Consider the following 17,286-nt stretch of genomic DNA (forward strand, 5'->3'; position numbering starts at 1 on the left):
ACCCAGATGCAGAAAGCATGGTTTGCCTTCTGGATGGATCTGTGTTCTGTTTCCTCCCTGCCAGGCTACTCTTGTGTCCTCACTAACCTTGTCAGTACACGGATGTTCAGTTTTCACTTCACAGATGCATGTTGTTTTCAAAGCTTTATCACATCCCGTGCTGTTCAGTAGATCACTGACGTAGGTCACTTGTGCATTGAGCTGCCTAACACTCACAAGCTATCTTGGTAAGTAGAGGATCATTTTTTTTAATGCTTAAGTATATTATTATAAAACAAAAACACCTGAGCTGCAAGAAATTGCCTGGAGGACCAGACTGACCGAGGCCTTTCTGCATTTCCCTTTCAGCCAGATAAAGTGATTGCGGGTACCATCAATCAGACAACCGGAGAGGTCCTTTCTGTCTTTCAGGCAGTTTTAAGAGGCCTCATCGACTATGAAACAGGGATCAGGCTGCTTGAAGCACAGCTAGTGATTTCTGGTTTAATTTCACCAGAGTTAAGAAAGTGTTTTGACCTCAAAGATGCTGAAAGGCACGGCCTCGTCGATGAACAGATTCTGGGCCAACTGAAAGAACTAAATGAAGCGAAGCAAATCATTTCTACGGCTTCGCCAACCATGATCCCTGTGCTTGATTCTCTGGATCGGGGTGTGATCTCGGAGTCCGTGGCCATCCGAGTTCTGGAGATACTGCTCTCCACAGACTCCCTGGTTGTTCCAGCCACGGGTGAACACCTGACCTTACAAAAGGCGTTCCAACAGAACTTGATTTCCTCCGCCTTGTTTTCCAAAGTCCTGGAAAGGCAAGCTGCTTGCAAAGATCTTATTGACCCGTGCACTTCTGAGAAGGTATCTTTAACTGATATGGTGCAGAGGAGTATTTTGCAGGAAAATACCAGGATGTGGCTTTTACCAGTGAGACCACAGGAAGCTGGCAGGATAACACTGAAGTGTGGCAGAAGCGTTAGCATCCTGAGAGCAGCTCACGAAGGAATCATAGACCGAGAGACCATGTTTAGGCTGTTAGGGGCCCAGCTTCTGTCTGGAGGTCTCGTCGATTGCAACTCCGGTCAGAAAATGACCGTGGAGGAGGCCTTGGCAGAGGGAGTGATTGACCGAGACACTGCCAGCAGTATCCTCACCTACCAAGTTCGGACAGGTGGGATCTTGCACTCGAATCCCGCTAAGCGATTAACGGTGGATGAAGCGGTCCAGTGCGAGTTGATAACATCCAGCAGTGCACTGCTGGTTCTGGAGGCTCAGCGGGGCTACGTTGGACTCATCTGGCCCCACTCTGGTGAAATATTTCCCACAGCTTCTTCCTTAGAGCAAGAGTTGATTACAAATGAACTAGCCTGCAAAATTCTGAATGGCAGACAGAAGATCGCGGCTCTCTACTTCCCAGAAACCTCTCAGGTCATCGATCTGGATGCCGCTAGGCGGCTGGGGATCATAGATAACAACACAGCATCGGTTTTAAAACACGTGACGCTGCCAGACAAAATGCCAGACTTAGGAGATTTGGAAGCTTGCAAAAACGCCAGGAAGTGGCTCTCTTTTTGCAAATTCCAGCCGTCTACAGCCCATCATTACACTCAAGAGGAGGATGGTTCCGATGGGGACGAGCCAGTTGCAGCTCAGAGCTCAGAACAGACTAAGAAGTTATTCCTATCTTACTTAATGGTGAACAGCTACATGGATGCAAACACAGGGCGCAGGCTTCTGCTTCATGATGGAGACTTGGAGGAGGCCGTGGGCATGCTCCTGGAAAGCTGCGGTGCGGAGCTCGGAGCCGGCACAGCCGTGAGAGAAAGCCTGTCTGTCTTACCCGTCCCTGATGCTTCTCCTGATTGTGCTTCCAGTAGAGAAAAGCACGGGTGTTCAACTCTGGCAGCTGGTTCTGATAAATGTCATTACAGACACCCTGGACATAAAGGGCCTCTTGAAAACGCAAAGTGGGACCTGAATGGAGAGCTTTGTGAAATGGGAAACAATGAGGACAGTGGCGAATTGCCTCGGCTAGAAAACCTCACAGACACAACAGTTGCTCAGAAGGCCGGCGGTCCATCTAGTGTGCGTGTCCCCAAACCTACATCATATTCAACACAGCCTGAACTTAAGAATCAAAGTGAGCTTGATACGGAGGCGTCTCCAGACGAAGGTATCCATTCTGGCGTCTGCACATCAGAAACCAGTAGACTTTGTGATGCGAGTGAAACGGAGGATGAAGACCATATACAGAAGGGCCCCTCCGTCTTTGACTATTCCCCCCGGCTGAGTGCCCTGTTAAGCCACGATTTGTTGAGGCACAGCCAGGGGAGTTTTAGTGATACCCCGAAGAACACAGGATATTTATGCGAAGCTTCTACTTTGTCATCCGGTGACCAGAGTGTGCTGGCTGATCAAAGCACAGGAGAAAAGCTTCAAGACCAGTTCCTAGGAATCGCAGCTATCAGCGTCAGCCTGCAGGGGGCGCCCTGTGGACAGACGCCTGTAGATAATGGGTGCAGCAATTGTCAAGTACACTACTCCAGTGATGAATACATGTCTGATGCCTCTGCTGAGAGCGGAACCACTCGGCAGACAAGTGAGACGGAGAAAACTGGGTCTGAGGTGGAAGACGACTCCTGTACCATGATCCCCGGGGATGGCTCATGCAACGCCAACCCATCTGCTTGCCGTCCACTGTCACTTAAAGGAGCCATTGATGCGGGTGACTATGAGACATCCCTCCTGGCCGGTCAGCAGAGCGACACGGCAACAGACAGCGACAGCGATGACTATTTCTATGACACCCCCTTGTTCGAAGACGAGGACCATGACTCCCTAATCCTTCAAGGTGACGACCACGACTGTTTGCAACCAGAGGACTATGACACCTTGCAGGAGGAAAATGACAAGACCCCTCCTCCTGATGACATTTTTTATGACGTTTTGAAAGAGAACGAAAATCCCGAGTCTTCTCCAGGAGGAATGGATGAGAGCTTAAGTGCGGGAGGCAAAGTACATTTTCCTCAGGGATTTCTTGTGGGTACCAAGAGACCTGAGTTATATGTAGTTGACCAGAAACAATTTAATTTAGGTGACTCTGACAAGATGAGAGAACGGTTAGCGGAGCCTGTACCCGAAAGCGAGACCCCATCTGACCTTGAGCATAGTGAGTCTGACTCCTTGACTGATGGTGAAATTACTGGAAGGAAAGAGAGCTTAGGAACTTCAGTAACACCCGGCGGTCGTTGGAGAGGGGACAGAGAAGAGTGTGACACCAGCCAAGAAAGCCAATCTGATACCGATGGGGTAGGCTTCGTACAGAGTATCGAAAGCAGCAGGCTTTATATGAGTGATGGTAGTGACAGGGATGAAGAGGACAATGGGACCTACAGCAGTGAGGACGATGATGACAGGGGGGGAGGAGGACAAGAAGTAGCAGGTGAGAATGGAGAGCCCTCGGACCCTGCTAGCCATAACCAGTTGTACACCGCTACCGTCAAAGAATCCGGGGCTGAAACCCAAAGTGTCAGAGACACGATTCTCCTAGACAGGATGCACGGTTACAGTCCGTTGGAAAAGCAGCAGCGTGGACGTGTTTTACAGCCAGAATCGGCTGGTAAGAGAGGTCGAGACACGGAAAGAAGCAACCATCCAGAACTTACCACTGAAGCTGATGAGGAAGACAGAGCAAGTGTGTCCACTCACATGGCGACTACAGGTGTGTCGCTGTCTAATGCCCAAGGCACCGCCTCAGAAAACGTCGAGTTGGTTCAAGGGCCAGGCTCTACAGACATTCTAAAAGATGAGGACGAATACCTGGAGAATGGATCGCCAAAAAACGGCCAGCCTTCCAACAAAATTGTCTGTTCTGAAGCAGGGTTAGGAGGAGGACCTTCAGAGGAAAGCCACTTGTCATTTACAGTAAGCAACAGGGGTCAGCGGGGAACTGGAAGAGGTCAGGTTAAAGGTAGAGATGGCAAAAACAGCCAGGGGGTAGGTGAGATGTCCATTCAGGAAACAGGCTTTAGGGAGGACGGAGGGTTGATGAGCAGCCCAGAGGAAGGAGAAGAAGAAAGGTGTCTCAACCCCTTCCCTAATGGAATTGCAACAGGGAGCCCCAACACGGGTGAGAGTCTGTTTACCCCTCTACTGACACACACCGAGGAACTTAGACACAGAGGGGATCCGAACACAGCAACCATGACTCTTGACTGTGAGGCGAAGGACGGGCAAACGGGGCTCCGTGAGAGTCCTGTTCTGCTTGAGACTCTTGCAGAAATATTTGACACCTCGGCTTCTAAAGAGACTCATGCTGACCCGACTTCAGCTCTCAGGTCCTCTGGGGTGAAGAGCCAAGTGAAAGAAGATTCCCTCACTGGAGGATCAGAGAAAGAGACGGGTCCGTTCACTTCTCCAGAGCGTTGTGATAAGTGTGTAAACGTGGATGTGCTGGAATCAAACAAACATACCCCAAGCTGTGCTTTCATAGCTTCTCCTCCCATGAAAGACGACTTACCCACAGTAACTAATGCAGAGGAGAAGCCAGTCATTCCCCAAGGAGACTGGCCTTCAGGTGCCAAGATCCAGCCAAGTGGTGCTTGTGTCAAGGGAAGTATGTCTGAAGGAAAAGCAGGAATTCCTCACTTCACCCCAGAACATAGTGACACCACACTGTCACTCCTGCCTCAGAAAAGTGTGGCAGAGTGTGGGGGAAATACCGACTTTGTGCAGGCTCAGCTCCATATGAATGGAGTGAGAAACACCTCCGATAACACTTTAGATGTGGGCTGCCCGCGGTTAGAAAGCAGCAGAGAGAAAGAACGCACCGAGAAACAGCCACACGGAGAACGCACCTCGTCTCCCAGGCCCCAAGAGAGAGTTCATACGCCTGAGTTCGGAGAGGATGGAGGTACCTTGAAAAGCGGTTTAGACAAAGTTCAGATGAATCTCCAAGACGTGGGAGACCCTTCGGCTTGCACAGGGACTACAATTTCAATTCAGAACTTAATTAAAAGAGCCATCTTGTCTGAGTTGCCAAATGAAACATCCAATGTGCCCAGTCCTGGCGTCTCCCCCATTAATAACTCGTCAGAAGAAAAGGCGGAGAACAGAGGCGACCCTCTCTGCATTGCAAGTCTTCTTGAGATATTGAAGCAAGACCAACATACCCAAGAAACCCCAGGCACATCTGAGTTGATCAAAGTATTAACGCAGACGGCCTGCAACCCAGAGGAAAGAGGCCTTGTGTCTGGATTGTTTCCACCGCAACTTAAAAATGTGTTTTGCAAGCTGCTATTGGATGGGTATTCAGCTGAGAGAGAGCAGGCCGAAGCTTTGAAGCAAACACCAGGTGCTGCTCCTGAGATGGTGGAAGAAAAGCCATGCGACTGCAGTGACCTCAAGAGCAAAGAAGGAAATCACTACACCCCGAACCCACAAACTGTAAGAGAAGCCGGGGTAGAGCACTCCGGTGTGCACACAGCAGCGTTGCCGAGAGATGAGGAGTTTGGAGAACTATGCAGTGAGCCCCCAGACCATTCAGAATGTACTTCTGGATCAAAAGAAATATCTTCTGATGACAACACAAAAGAAAAAGTAAGTTGACATACACGTTTTCCCATGACCGTTCCAGTGGGAAACGTGGGGACAGTCTCATACATGTTGCCGACTTTAAGTTTCTTTCATAAAGGCTGTTAATTACTGTGTCCAACTTTGTTTCTAGTGTTCCAATGGGTTACAACAGTGTTTACAGCATACTGAGAAAATGCATGAATATCTGGCCTTGCTTCAAGATATGAAGCCCCCCTTAGACAATCAGGCAGCCATGGAGAACAGTCTAGAAGCCTTGAAGAATCAGCTGAAGCAGTTAGAGGTAAGAATTATCCACTGACATACATGCCTGTCCACTTTCCATCAACAATGGAGTTAAGCAGAAGGTTCTTTTGGTCTCATGCCATCAGAGGCTGTAACCTGTGATCCCTTGGTCTGGTTGCATCTGGTTTGGTGGGCAAGGCAGTTCTTCACCTCAAGCTGAAAGGCAGAAGAAGAGAGACCAGAGTGCTCCCGGGCATTTGAGAGTCAACAACTTCAGGGATCTGAAACGCACCTACTAAATCCTCGTCCCAAAGTTTCTATTTCCCCCCTGTAGCACCAAGCCGAGGTCCAAAGCATGGGTTTTGGGAGACATCCAGGTCCGGGTTACACTGGTTCATGGATGGTGCCATTTAATACACAGTTCCACAGAGCAGAATGCCCTTCTGTCTTATACTTCAGGTTTGGGTTTGTGCCTTTTAGTGCCTGGTAAATGAATCTGGATTGTATTTCTTCGCAGACATTTGAGTTGGGATTGGCTCCAATGGCTGTATTTTTAAGAAAAGACCTAAAGCTGGCAGAAGAATTCTTAAAGTCTTTTCCTAGCGACCTTCCCGGAAGACATCATGAGGAGCTGAGCAAAAGCCACGAACGTTTACAGAATGCCTTCGAGTCCCTCAGCAGTGTGTCCTCACAAAGGATGAAACTGATCACGCTTGCCATCGACACCGAAACGGTAGGCGAAAAATGGTGAATTTCGAGTAAAATGGGATTGAGAATTTAAACTGTACTATGAGGGTTTTTTATTCAATCATTCATTCATTCATTCATTTATTTATTTATTTATTTATTTATTTATTTATTTAGTATTGTATTTTTACAGTTCTTAACTCTCCAAACAGAATCACTGTAGGACTTTGAAATTTGGGGGATCAGCAGAAATGAATGCATAATTTTTTGTTTTCTAGTCTAAGCTGGCAGTTCGTCATGAAGACTTCCTACACAGACTTACGTCCTACTCAGATTGGGTGTCGGAGAAAAGCAGATCTGTGGCGGACATTCAAACTGTGAACGTCCAAGATACTGAACTTGTAAAGAACAGTGTGAAGTTTCTTAAGGCAAGTATCAGAATGCACACGACCTGCAGATCTAGTGTAAGAAGTGTTCAGGACAAATACAACCTTCCTGAGACTGTCAGGAATTATTTCCCTGTCTTTGGCTTGAAGAGATATCTTTTCATAGTCAACCTAACACTAGAACGTATTCCATCCACCATACCGAATTCTCACTGCCACTGACATACTGACATCTGTGTTCATGTGTTTTACAAGTGAATTGTATAAGCCCGACTTAGCTACAAATTAGTCAAAGTATAGCAGCCCAAGTTGTGTTTGTGCGGTAATAAGTTTTTATCTGAAAATTCTTTTTAAATGGGCTCTTAATTTGAACAACATTCCCGTGAACACTGGGAATGTTTCTTACCTCAGTCAGAAAAATTACAGCCTGTTAATTAATATTCTATGTTCCTTGTTGCCTTGTGAATTATCACAATTGAAAGGATATGGAAATATTAGCAGTTATTTTGTGACATTAATGTCAATTTCACTGTGATGAGTCAAGCTGTTTTGGATGGAGATATGTGTGTGTGTGTGTGTGTGTGTGTGTGTGTGTGTGTGTGTATAGAGCCATTTTAAGTGTGATCTACCAGGAGAGGAGAAAATGCCCTTAGGGATATATATACATATATACACATATATACATATATAGGGACATATATATATATATCTTTGCATGTTAACTCCCATCGTATTTAAATGCTTTATTATTGGAATGAAGAGATGACTTAGTAGATGAAGGGCTTGCCATTCTTTCTATGCAAGTATGAGGATAAGAGTTTAAATCCCTAGACTCTGTGTAAAGTTGGGTTGGGTAACACATATCTGTAGTACTAGTGCTTCTGTGTGGAAATAGGGGGTGGAGACAGGAGTTACCAGTTATCACACATCACACACAATTTGAAGAGAACTTTAATTACCTATTACCAGATGATGAATAACTATTTTTTTTACGAGTTACTAAAAACGTATTCTTAACCCTTTAAGGGATGATAGCGGGATCATATTTAAGTAGCAAGCATACTTGAGCTTTACCAGTGTTGGTGAACCTCATGCTAACCTCCCTTTCCTGGCCATTTGTGCTGCTTCCTTCACAGAATGTGCTGACAGACCTTTCACACACCAAAGTGCAGCTGGAGACAACGGCCTTTGACATTCAGTCCTTCATCTCCGATTACGCACAAGATCTGTCTCCCAACCAAAGCAGACAGCTGCTGAGACTCCTGAATACAACCCAGAAGTGTTTCCTTGACGTGCAGGAGCTGGTGACCTCTGAGGTGGTCCGGTTAGAAACTCTGCTGCAGCTCGAGCAGGAGCTCGGTCATCAGAAGGTTTGCCTTTCTTGTGGAATTGCGCTCACTGTTTTACTTGATCAGTAAATACTGACCAGCTAGGGAGTGCTCTGGACAGGCCGGAACTGGTGCTGAGCAGAATCCCTGACTTACATCAAGGCACGGTCTTTCACCTGGATGCTGTCATGTAGTTGAGTTTTTTCGTTGACCTCTTAACAGTATTCTGCGAGGTGAGAGTCCTCATCCTCTCTGAAAAATGAGATCCAGAAAACATTCAGGAGCATCCAAGAGTCACTGGTGAAAGCTTATCTGGTAGCATTATGAGCACTGATAAGATGATTCATACGAAACCCTTAGCCCTGTCCCTGGCCTCTGCTGAGATTTTAGTAAACATGAGCTGTGTCTACTGTTGCTGTAAGCTAGGTAATAAGAATGTGTGGAATAGGAAAATAGAAATGCAGATTTTGTCTTACGAATCTGTTAGATTTAGTGGATTCTGTTACGGTAGTGTCCGAGGGCAGCAATGAGGGAAGAACATAATGTTGAAGTAAAAATAATGCATGCAATGTTTTCTTTTGCTCTTGAAGCATCCAGGCACTGTGTGTAGCATGATAACCTATATATATACATACATATCCATATGTTTACTGACAAGTCACGACTAACTTCTCTTTTGGTGTCCTTTTGCAGAATTAATTCTATGTGTCGCAGGTTTCAGGAGCTTAAGGAAATGGGATGTTTCTTCCTGTCGATCAGAAGTTCATCTCTTACACTTGTGCATGGCCAGTATTCTACTGAGCGTCTTCACGCGAACAGGCTCTTTTTGTGTATACGGGACATACTCATACCATACTGTCTGTCTGTCCTTCCTCTGTTTGCACTCCAGTGCTATCATGTTTACAGCATACTCAAAAAAGCTTAATGCGGGGTGTTTGGAAAGTGTGTTCTGTTAAGAGGCTAGATCAGAAGGGGGTTGAAAGTTGCCCATTGACGGCGTTTTGGGTTTTCTCCATCTTAGGTTGTGGCAGAGCGTCAGCAAGAGTACAAAGAGAAACTCCAAGGGCTGTGTGACCTCCTCACCCAGACTGAAAACCGCCTAATTAGTCACCAGGAAACCTTTGTGATTGGAGATGGCACGGTGGAGTTAAAGAAGTACCAGTCCAAGCAAGAGGTAGACCTTTTGGTATAAGTAGCGGTATATCCCTGTTAGGTTTGGTTCGGAGTTCTGTGAGACCACTGGGGTTATTGAAAACACAGGGGTGTCAGAAGCAAGGCGTGCCCAGGCTCTCGGAAATAGATTCAAACTTTGTACCTAAATCTAGATTTACAACTTAAAGCAGGCCAGGTAATTCTTTTGACGTTGTTTTAGTGACATGCTGCGATCAAGGAGGTAAATGATAGGTTACAATGTAACCCTTTTATGGCCAGCTGACTCACTGGCAAATCAGGAAAAATAGGCTTCAGTTTGATTGCTTTCCCAGTACCAGCCCATTTCTGTTTCTCTGGTTTTCCTGTAATTCATTCTTTTTTATCTAAGGAAAGAGGGTAAAAAAAAAAAAAAAAAAAACGCAGGAGAGGAAAACTTGTGTCTTGGTGTCAGGAGAACTCACTATCTGTAGCCTTGATTCAGTTCAGTGTTAGTCAGGACCCTGGATCTCGGTTCCCTTCAGTAAGTCCTAAGCGTCCTTCTGTTGCTACATTGTTATTAAAGCTGAGTAAATATGAATGAAGCCCTTGCTACAGTTAATGTCATGTAGTAGTGTTGTAATATGCAGGCAAGTGAACACTCAGGCCCTTGAGGAAGCTCAAGGCAGAGTAGGAGAAAGGCGTTATGAAGGTGCAGTGGTATATGAGGATGAAAGTACATAAAAGCGGGGTTCCCTTGTGTTTAAGAGGAAAGATCAGAGGGAAATGTCTACTTCCCAGAAAAGCGAGAACTCCTGAGAGATCTTAGTCTTGGGAATCCTAGTAGCTGGGGCTAATATACAAAGGTCTGTGTTTTATATAACATGGTGTTAAAAACCCAGTTCACTGATGGGAACTATTTTTCTTTTCTCTCCTGAGAAATAGATACGAATTTAAATATCAAGCTTCTATTGGGTGTGAGGGCCATGTGTGACTGGAAACATAGCACTTGGGAAGCCAAGGAGGAGGAGGACTGTTTCTCCACCCACCCGGGCCACATAGTGAGACACAGTCTCAGAAAATAGGCATCGGTGTTTAGAATTAGAGTAAATAGCGCCACAAATTTCTGTGGTAAATGCTCTGACAGAGATCTCATACAGAGTCCTGTAATTCATATACCCGAGTACCTCGAGGTCTTCAGTGTTTGTTTTCTTTCTCATGAAAAGCTCACTCGTTTTTAATACCGAGAGTTCAAATTACAAGAAAACTAATGTGCACCTGAACCAGCTCACAGCACCACCACACTCCGTGTGCTTCTCGGCTGTGTCTGCCAGGCTCCGCCTGCAGTCGCACTCCCTTGGAATCCCGGTTCTATAAGAATCCAAATGATAACGGTTCCTCTTCCCCCGTGTGTTTTAAGGAATTACAGAGGGATATGCAAGGAAGTACACAGGCCCTGGCAGAAATAGTGAGAAACACAGAAATCTTTTTGAAAGAGAGCGGTGACGAGTTGTCCCAAGAGGATAAGGCTTTGATCGAGCAGAAGCTCAACGAGGCGAAGGTGAAGTGTGAGCAGCTGAATTTAAAGGCCGAGCAGTCGACCAAGGAGCTGGATAAGGTGGTGACTGCGGCCCTCAAGGAGGAGACTGAAAAGGTGCCTGTCCCAGTGTGGTACACTGTCGCTTCACTGGGTGGTTAGCACGGTAGCGGCTTGCCTTTGTCGTGCGTATCAGGTGGTGGTGAGCTGTGGTTAGCACCGAGCATGAAAATACGGGGCTCTGGGTACATAACTGCCCGATTCAGAGATGGGGAGGGTTGGCTTTTACTTAGTCTTTTCGTAAGTAGAAGCTGGTTGAGAGAATGTGGATGTGAGAAATGCATGGGAAGTGCAGTCAACTGTAGTTAAAATTTCATGATACGTGTTTGAAGGCAGCATAGACCCAGAGTAACTGCTTGTTGCTTTAAGGTTTAGTTCTCTTATGTTTTTGATATGTGCGCGCGCGCACACACACACACACACACTTGTGTGTTGAGCCTAGGCTGCGTCTATAATACTTATGATCCCCCCCTACCCAGGTTGCGGCTGCGAGGCAGCTGGAAGAGAGCAAAACCAAAATAGAAAACCTTCTGAACTGGTTGTCAAACGTTGAGAAAGACTCAGAAGGGTCAGGAAGGTTGCACACACAACCCCTGGAGCAGAATGGAACCCATTTGCATGAAGGCGATGGCACGTCGGAAGCTGGTGAAGAGGATGAAGTCAATGGTAACCTGCTGGAGACAGATGCCGAAGGGCACGGTGGGATGACCGAGGGGAACCTGAACCAGCAGTACGAGAAGGTCAAGGTGATTAAACGGTGCTGCCCTCAGATTCCGTGTGGGGGACGGGTCAAGAGTCAGAGCCTTACGACCACAGAGAATAAAGGCTTTCCCTGCCCCGGCCTTATGTCTAGTATAAATTACTGAGAAAGTTACTAGCAAACGAAAACCGTAAGAAGTAAATCACTAGGTACAACTCCTGTGCATAGCTGAAGCCCTGTTTTAGAAATGAAAGAGGGCTGGAGAGCTGGCTCAGTGGTTCGGAAAGCTTGCTGTTCTTGAAGAGGATCCAAGTGCAGTTCCAAGCCCCCCACATCATGCAGCTCACAGCCCGTAACTCCAGCTGGCCTCCGAGGTCACCCGGAACAGACATGTATGCATAAAGTTTAACAAGAAAGACATGAAGGAGGCCGATCGTTGAGTTCTCCAGAGCAGGGGCGGTGGCCCAGCACGCCTCCTCAGTTTCCCAGTCTAACTAGCTACTCTTTGAGGTTTTAAATTCCATGTGCAACTTACATACCCAACGTAGCTTGCCCAGGTTCCACGTGTAGTAAAGTTAGAGTTTGGCTTTGGCCTTGGCCATAGTTTTGCTGCACAGCCTTGAGCTCTGTGTTACCTGTGAACGAGTGTAGGCTGCTGTGAAGAATGAAAGCCCAGCGCAGGGAAGCAGTAGAGGCTGTCCTCCATGCACCCTCGGGAGCAAAGGCAGCTCTGGGGTGACCATTTCAAAGAGTCCCGGAGTTGATGGTTCTTGTCTCTGTGCCTGACTCTTGGTGCCTGGTGGCTGTCCTTGAGAGGAGAGTGAGGCTGTCAGCGGCTCTGCGTGCCTCTGACCCCATGGCCTCACCACTTCCCCAGGGCCCTCTCTGCTTTCCTGCCTCCGTAGACTCAAACCTCTGCCAGGTTCTGGAGGAATTCTTTGTATGTGAGCCGAGACGATGCTTAAAGCAATTCTGCGACACCATTGAGGCCACCCTCCATGTTCAGTATAAGCCTGAGACACAGTGCGGCCAGATGTCTCCACCACTCCCCCTCATGTCTTCTCCTTTAACTCGCTAGGCTTCTCTAATACTGTTCTTGTTTCGCTCTTGTTCAACTGTCTTTAAACTCGACAACAGGAGGGAGGGTTATAGATATGGTTGGGTCCTAGAAGCCTGGTCACCACCCCCCCAAGGCACGGTGTTCCCGGCAGCAGTCTAAAGTGTTGTTTCCACACAGGCCCAGCATGAAAAGATCGTGGCTCAGCACCAGGCGGTCATCATGGCCACGCAGTCGGCGCAGGCGCTGCTGGAGAAACAGGGCCACCATCTGTCCCCTGAAGAGAAGGAGAAGCTGCAGGCCAACGTGCAGGAGCTGAAGGCGCACTACGAGACGGTGCTGGCCGAGTGTGAGAAGAAGGTGAAGCTGACCCACTCCCTGCAGGAGGAGCTGGAGAAGTTCGATGCCGACTGCGGTGAGTTTGAGCATTGGCTGCAGCAGTCGGAACAGGAGCTGGAGAACCTGGAGGCGGGCGCGGACGACCTCAGCGGGCTGACGGACAAGCTGGCGAGGCAGAAGAGCTTCTCGGAAGACGTCATTTCGCACAAAGGCGACCTGAGGTACATCACCATTTCCGGAAACAGAGTGATGGAAGCTGCCAAATCTTGCAGCAAGAGAGACGGTGACAGGATTGGCAAGGACAGCCTTGAGACTTCCGCAACCCACAGAGAGGTTCAGACCAAACTGGATCAGGTTACAGACCGCTTCCGGTGTCTCTACTCTAAGGTAAGTTTGCTTTCCTTTTATTTTTTTTAAATGGAGGTCAGTCTGTGATAAACTTTTCTACGTGTCCTCTTCACCTTTGCTTTGGATTTAGAAGTGAAAAAAAATAGAACACATAAATATTGACATGGGGAAAATGTCTCTTAAAGGTTAGTAACCTAAAGTTGGTTTCTCAAATTTTTGTAGTACCAGATTTGGCCACCAGATGAGGCTCATGAGCTAAGCAGAAGGAGGGGGCTCAGCTTCTGGTCATTGTCATTCACGTAGGATAATTCCCTTCAAATATTCCAGGACTGTTCTGCAGATGTATTTGATCGATATGTCTTCATTATGAGTGCCTAATGTTCTGCGTTGCTCCCTTTACTGCCTTGGAAAACTAAAGAGTCTTGCTAAAAACAAAAACTGTAAGCCAACGTGTAGCGGCACGGCCCTCCAAAAGCTAAGGGAGAAAGATTGTAAATTTGGGTCAGCCTGGGCTACGTAGCAAGATCCTGTCTTAGCGTGGGGAGGGAGAAGACCCAAGAATGTGTTTTCCTGATTGTAGCGGAGGCTGTCCAGGCGTAGCCCGTTGCATATTTGGCGAGCACTTCTGAGGCTCGGGTGCTGCTTCTGTTACTCTTATTTCACCTGATCGTGTTAGTCCTATACAGCACGTAGAAGGGACGTGTAAAGCACATATGGTATTGTGTGAACGTTTGCCTGGTCCGGTGATTGATTTGCGTTTAAGGCCAGCCAGCAACAACGTCTTTTTTAGTTATTGTAAGTCTAGAACTATCTCCTCGTTTTAATGGTTACCTTTTGACTTCCCCACATTCTCCACATGAAGGGGAAGATGCCTCGACTTTGGTTGAAGTCTGCCCCCCCCCCCAAGTTACACAGCTCATCCATCTTGAGATCTTATCACACATGAGAAGACGGTGGGCCTCAGCCTCTCTCTCTCTCTCTCTCTCTCTCTCTCTTTGATTTTTAGTGCAGTGTTCTTGGAAACAACCTCAAAGATCTGGTGGATAAATACCAACACTACGAAGACGCTTCCTGTGGACTTCTCTCCGGGCTCCAGGCCTGCGAGGCCAAAGCCAGCAGACACTTGCTCGAGCCCATCGCTTTGGACCCCAAAAATCTGCAAAGGCAGTTAGAAGAGACCAAGGTAAAGGAGGAGGAGGAAGGGGAAGAGAAACAACCCCTCAGCCATGCTATCGAAAGAATCCCATTCTCCACGGTTGCGTGATAGTTTTGCTTTGGGCCCAGGAAATCTGTGGAGAATATTCTGTCCCACCAGAGGGTTCCAGAACGTTTATCCCACAGTTACTTAACCGGATTAACATTGCCATTGTTGGCGGCATCCACTGCACCCTCCCCCCACCTCCAACAAAGCCAGCCGCTTACTTACTGTTGTACTTCTTGACTTTTCCATTAGAATTAAGCTCCGAGAAGGCAGGGGTTTGTGTCTGTCTTGTACGGTGCTATGTTCCTAGTTTCTAGAACCCATGGATGGCAAACCCCTTTGAGGGTCCAAACAACCCCTTTCATAGGTGTCGCTTAAGACTATCAGCTCTCAGCATACTAGACATTTGCATTGTGAGTCACAACTGTAGCAAGTTACAGTTGCGAATTAGCAATGAAAATAATCTGTGGTTAGGGAGGTCACCACAATGTGAGGAACTACATTAGGAAGGTTGAGGACACTGATCTAGAGGGTCACCCCGCCCAAAGTGCACGGTGGGTATCTTTCAAGAAAGGACATCTAGAAGAATGTTGCTGTCATGTTCAGAGTGCCTCAGAGTCAGTCATAACGGTTCCTGTTATGTTCCTTCGTGGTGTATAGAGATGCAAACTTCAGTTAACCACCTTACCACAGAATGTCTTCCTGCCTTTCCAGAAATGTGTGATCGACAAACTCTTGGTGAGACAAACTGTCAAATTACTCTATCCTATTTTCATTAATTGATTAATTTAGTTAGTTGACATCCCAATTGCAGCTTCCCCTTTCTTTCTCCTCTCCTCACCCCCTATACCCACTTGTCTTAGTCAGGGTTTCTATTCCTGCACAAACATCATGACCAAGAGGCAAGTTGGGGAGGAAAGGGTTTACTCAGCTTACACTTCCACATCGCTGTTCATCACCGAAGGAAATGAGGACTGGAACTCAAGCAGGTCAGGAAGCAGGAGCTGATGCGGAGGCCATGGAGGGATGTTTCTTACTGGCTTGCTTCCCCTGCCTTGCTCCGCTTGCTCTCTTATAGAACCCAAGACCACCAGCCCAGGGATGGCACCACCCACAATGGGCTGGGCCCTCCCACCCTCGATCACTAGTTAAGAAAATGCCTTACAGCTAGATCTCATGGAGGCATTTCCTCAAGGGAGGCTCCTTTCTCTGTGATAACTCCAGCTCGTGTCAAGTTGACACAAAACCAGCCAGCACACCACCCCTCCTTCCTTTCTCCTTAAAAAGGGGGAGGTCTTCCATAGATATCAACCAGCCTTGGTGTATCAGGTTGCAGTAAGACTACTTAAGGCGAGACGAGACAGCCCTGTTAGAGGAAAGGGATCCAAAGGCAGGCAAACCATCAGACAGCCCCTGCTCCTGCTTTAGGAGTCCCACAGGAAGACCCAGCCACACAACTGCTACATATGTGCTAGGTTCTGTGCTCTCTGGTTGGGGCTTCAGTCCTTGTGAGCCCCTGCATCCTGACCAGGGATTAGTTGATTCTGTAGGTTTTCTTGTGGTCCTCTTGACCCCTTTGACTCTTTGAATCCTTCCTCCCCATCTTCCACAGGATTCCCTAATGTTTGACTGTGGGTCTCTGCATCTGTTTCCCTCAGTTGCTGGGTGAAGCCTTTCAGATGACAGTTATGCTAGGCTCTAGTCAGCAAACGTTGCAGAATATGATGAATGATGTCAGGGATGGCTCCCTCCCATGGCATGGATCTCAAGCCGGGCAGTCATTGACCGACCATTTCCTCCATTTCTGTTCCATCTTCACCCCTACACGTCCTGTAGGCAGGAAAAAACTGTGGGTCAAAGTTTGTGACTGGGTTGGTGTCTAATCCCTCCACTGGATGTCTTACCTGCTTACAGGAGATGGGTGTTCCAGACTCCGTATCCCCCATTGCTAGGAGTCCTAGTAGGGTCACCTCATAGATTCCTGGGAGTTTCCATTGTCCTAGATTTTCAGCTTGTCCCAGGCATACGCCCCACCCCCTCCTGATTCCAGTTCTCTTTCCCTCTGTTCTATTCTTCCCACACCTGATCCCACCGTTCCCATCCCTACCATCTCCCCCACCCAGTCCCCTCCATCCATCCAACCCCCCACACCTATTCTATTCCCCCTTCTCGGTGAGATCCAAGGGTCCCCCTAGATCCAAACCATATTTTAAATTTTTGAACTAAGGATAGATAATTTTTAAAATGCTATATTCTTACTCAGGGTTATACACTGAGAACTGAAGTTTAAAAGATTCATTGATCTAGAAATGGTTCCTTTTAGTAGGTGGGGTTACTTGAATTACTGTGATCAGAGTCTCCCCTACCCCCTACCCTCTTTCCCTCTTCCCAGGCTATTTCTTTGCCTTCTGGTTACCCTACAGAGAAATATTCTGCTTTTTCATTTCCATAGTTTTTTCAGGGCCCAGCATCATCACCACTTACTGGTCCTCACTCCCCCACTGGTCTTCCTCTAGTATCTCCTCTTACCTGGAGAATGTAGCCCATCCTGTAAGCTTTGTAGCTATTTTACCCCAGAATGTGGTAATGCTTTTTTAATTTTAGATGCTCAATAACAAATTGCACTAATACAGATGGCACACCATGAAGTCAAGGACCTAGGGTCAGAAACAGTCCTGGGGGTTCTCTGTGTCTGAGTTTTGCTGCTGCT

The 17,286-nt window shown here is 47.3% G+C and overlaps 1 protein-coding gene across 33 annotated transcripts in view; it reads left to right on the forward strand.

The window, feature by feature from the left end:
* The window catches only part of Dst (dystonin), a 393,820-nt gene that overhangs the window by 273,481 nt on the left and 103,053 nt on the right, over positions 1 to 17,286 (forward strand). For 22 of the 33 annotated variants that reach the window (XM_017596770.3, XM_017596775.3, XM_017596773.3 and 19 more), the window contains 10 exons: positions 349 to 5,586; positions 5,714 to 5,863; positions 6,323 to 6,538; positions 6,771 to 6,920; positions 8,015 to 8,248; positions 9,228 to 9,380; positions 10,755 to 10,988; positions 11,411 to 11,677; positions 12,869 to 13,414; positions 14,382 to 14,558. In XM_017596770.3, the coding sequence (XP_017452259.1) occupies positions 349 to 5,586; positions 5,714 to 5,863; positions 6,323 to 6,538; positions 6,771 to 6,920; positions 8,015 to 8,248; positions 9,228 to 9,380; positions 10,755 to 10,988; positions 11,411 to 11,677; positions 12,869 to 13,414; positions 14,382 to 14,558 (7,365 nt within the window). The remainder of the gene's footprint in view (positions 1 to 348; positions 5,587 to 5,713; positions 5,864 to 6,322; positions 6,539 to 6,770; positions 6,921 to 8,014; positions 8,249 to 9,227; positions 9,381 to 10,754; positions 10,989 to 11,410; positions 11,678 to 12,868; positions 13,415 to 14,381; positions 14,559 to 17,286) is intronic. The other 11 variants (XM_039083554.2, XM_039083555.2, XM_017596784.3 and 8 more) reach the window with 1 other exon arrangement.

This window comes from Rattus norvegicus, chromosome 9 (genome assembly GCF_036323735.1).
Source record: "Rattus norvegicus strain BN/NHsdMcwi chromosome 9, GRCr8, whole genome shotgun sequence".
NCBI classification, from domain to species: Eukaryota; Metazoa; Chordata; class Mammalia; order Rodentia; family Muridae; genus Rattus; species Rattus norvegicus.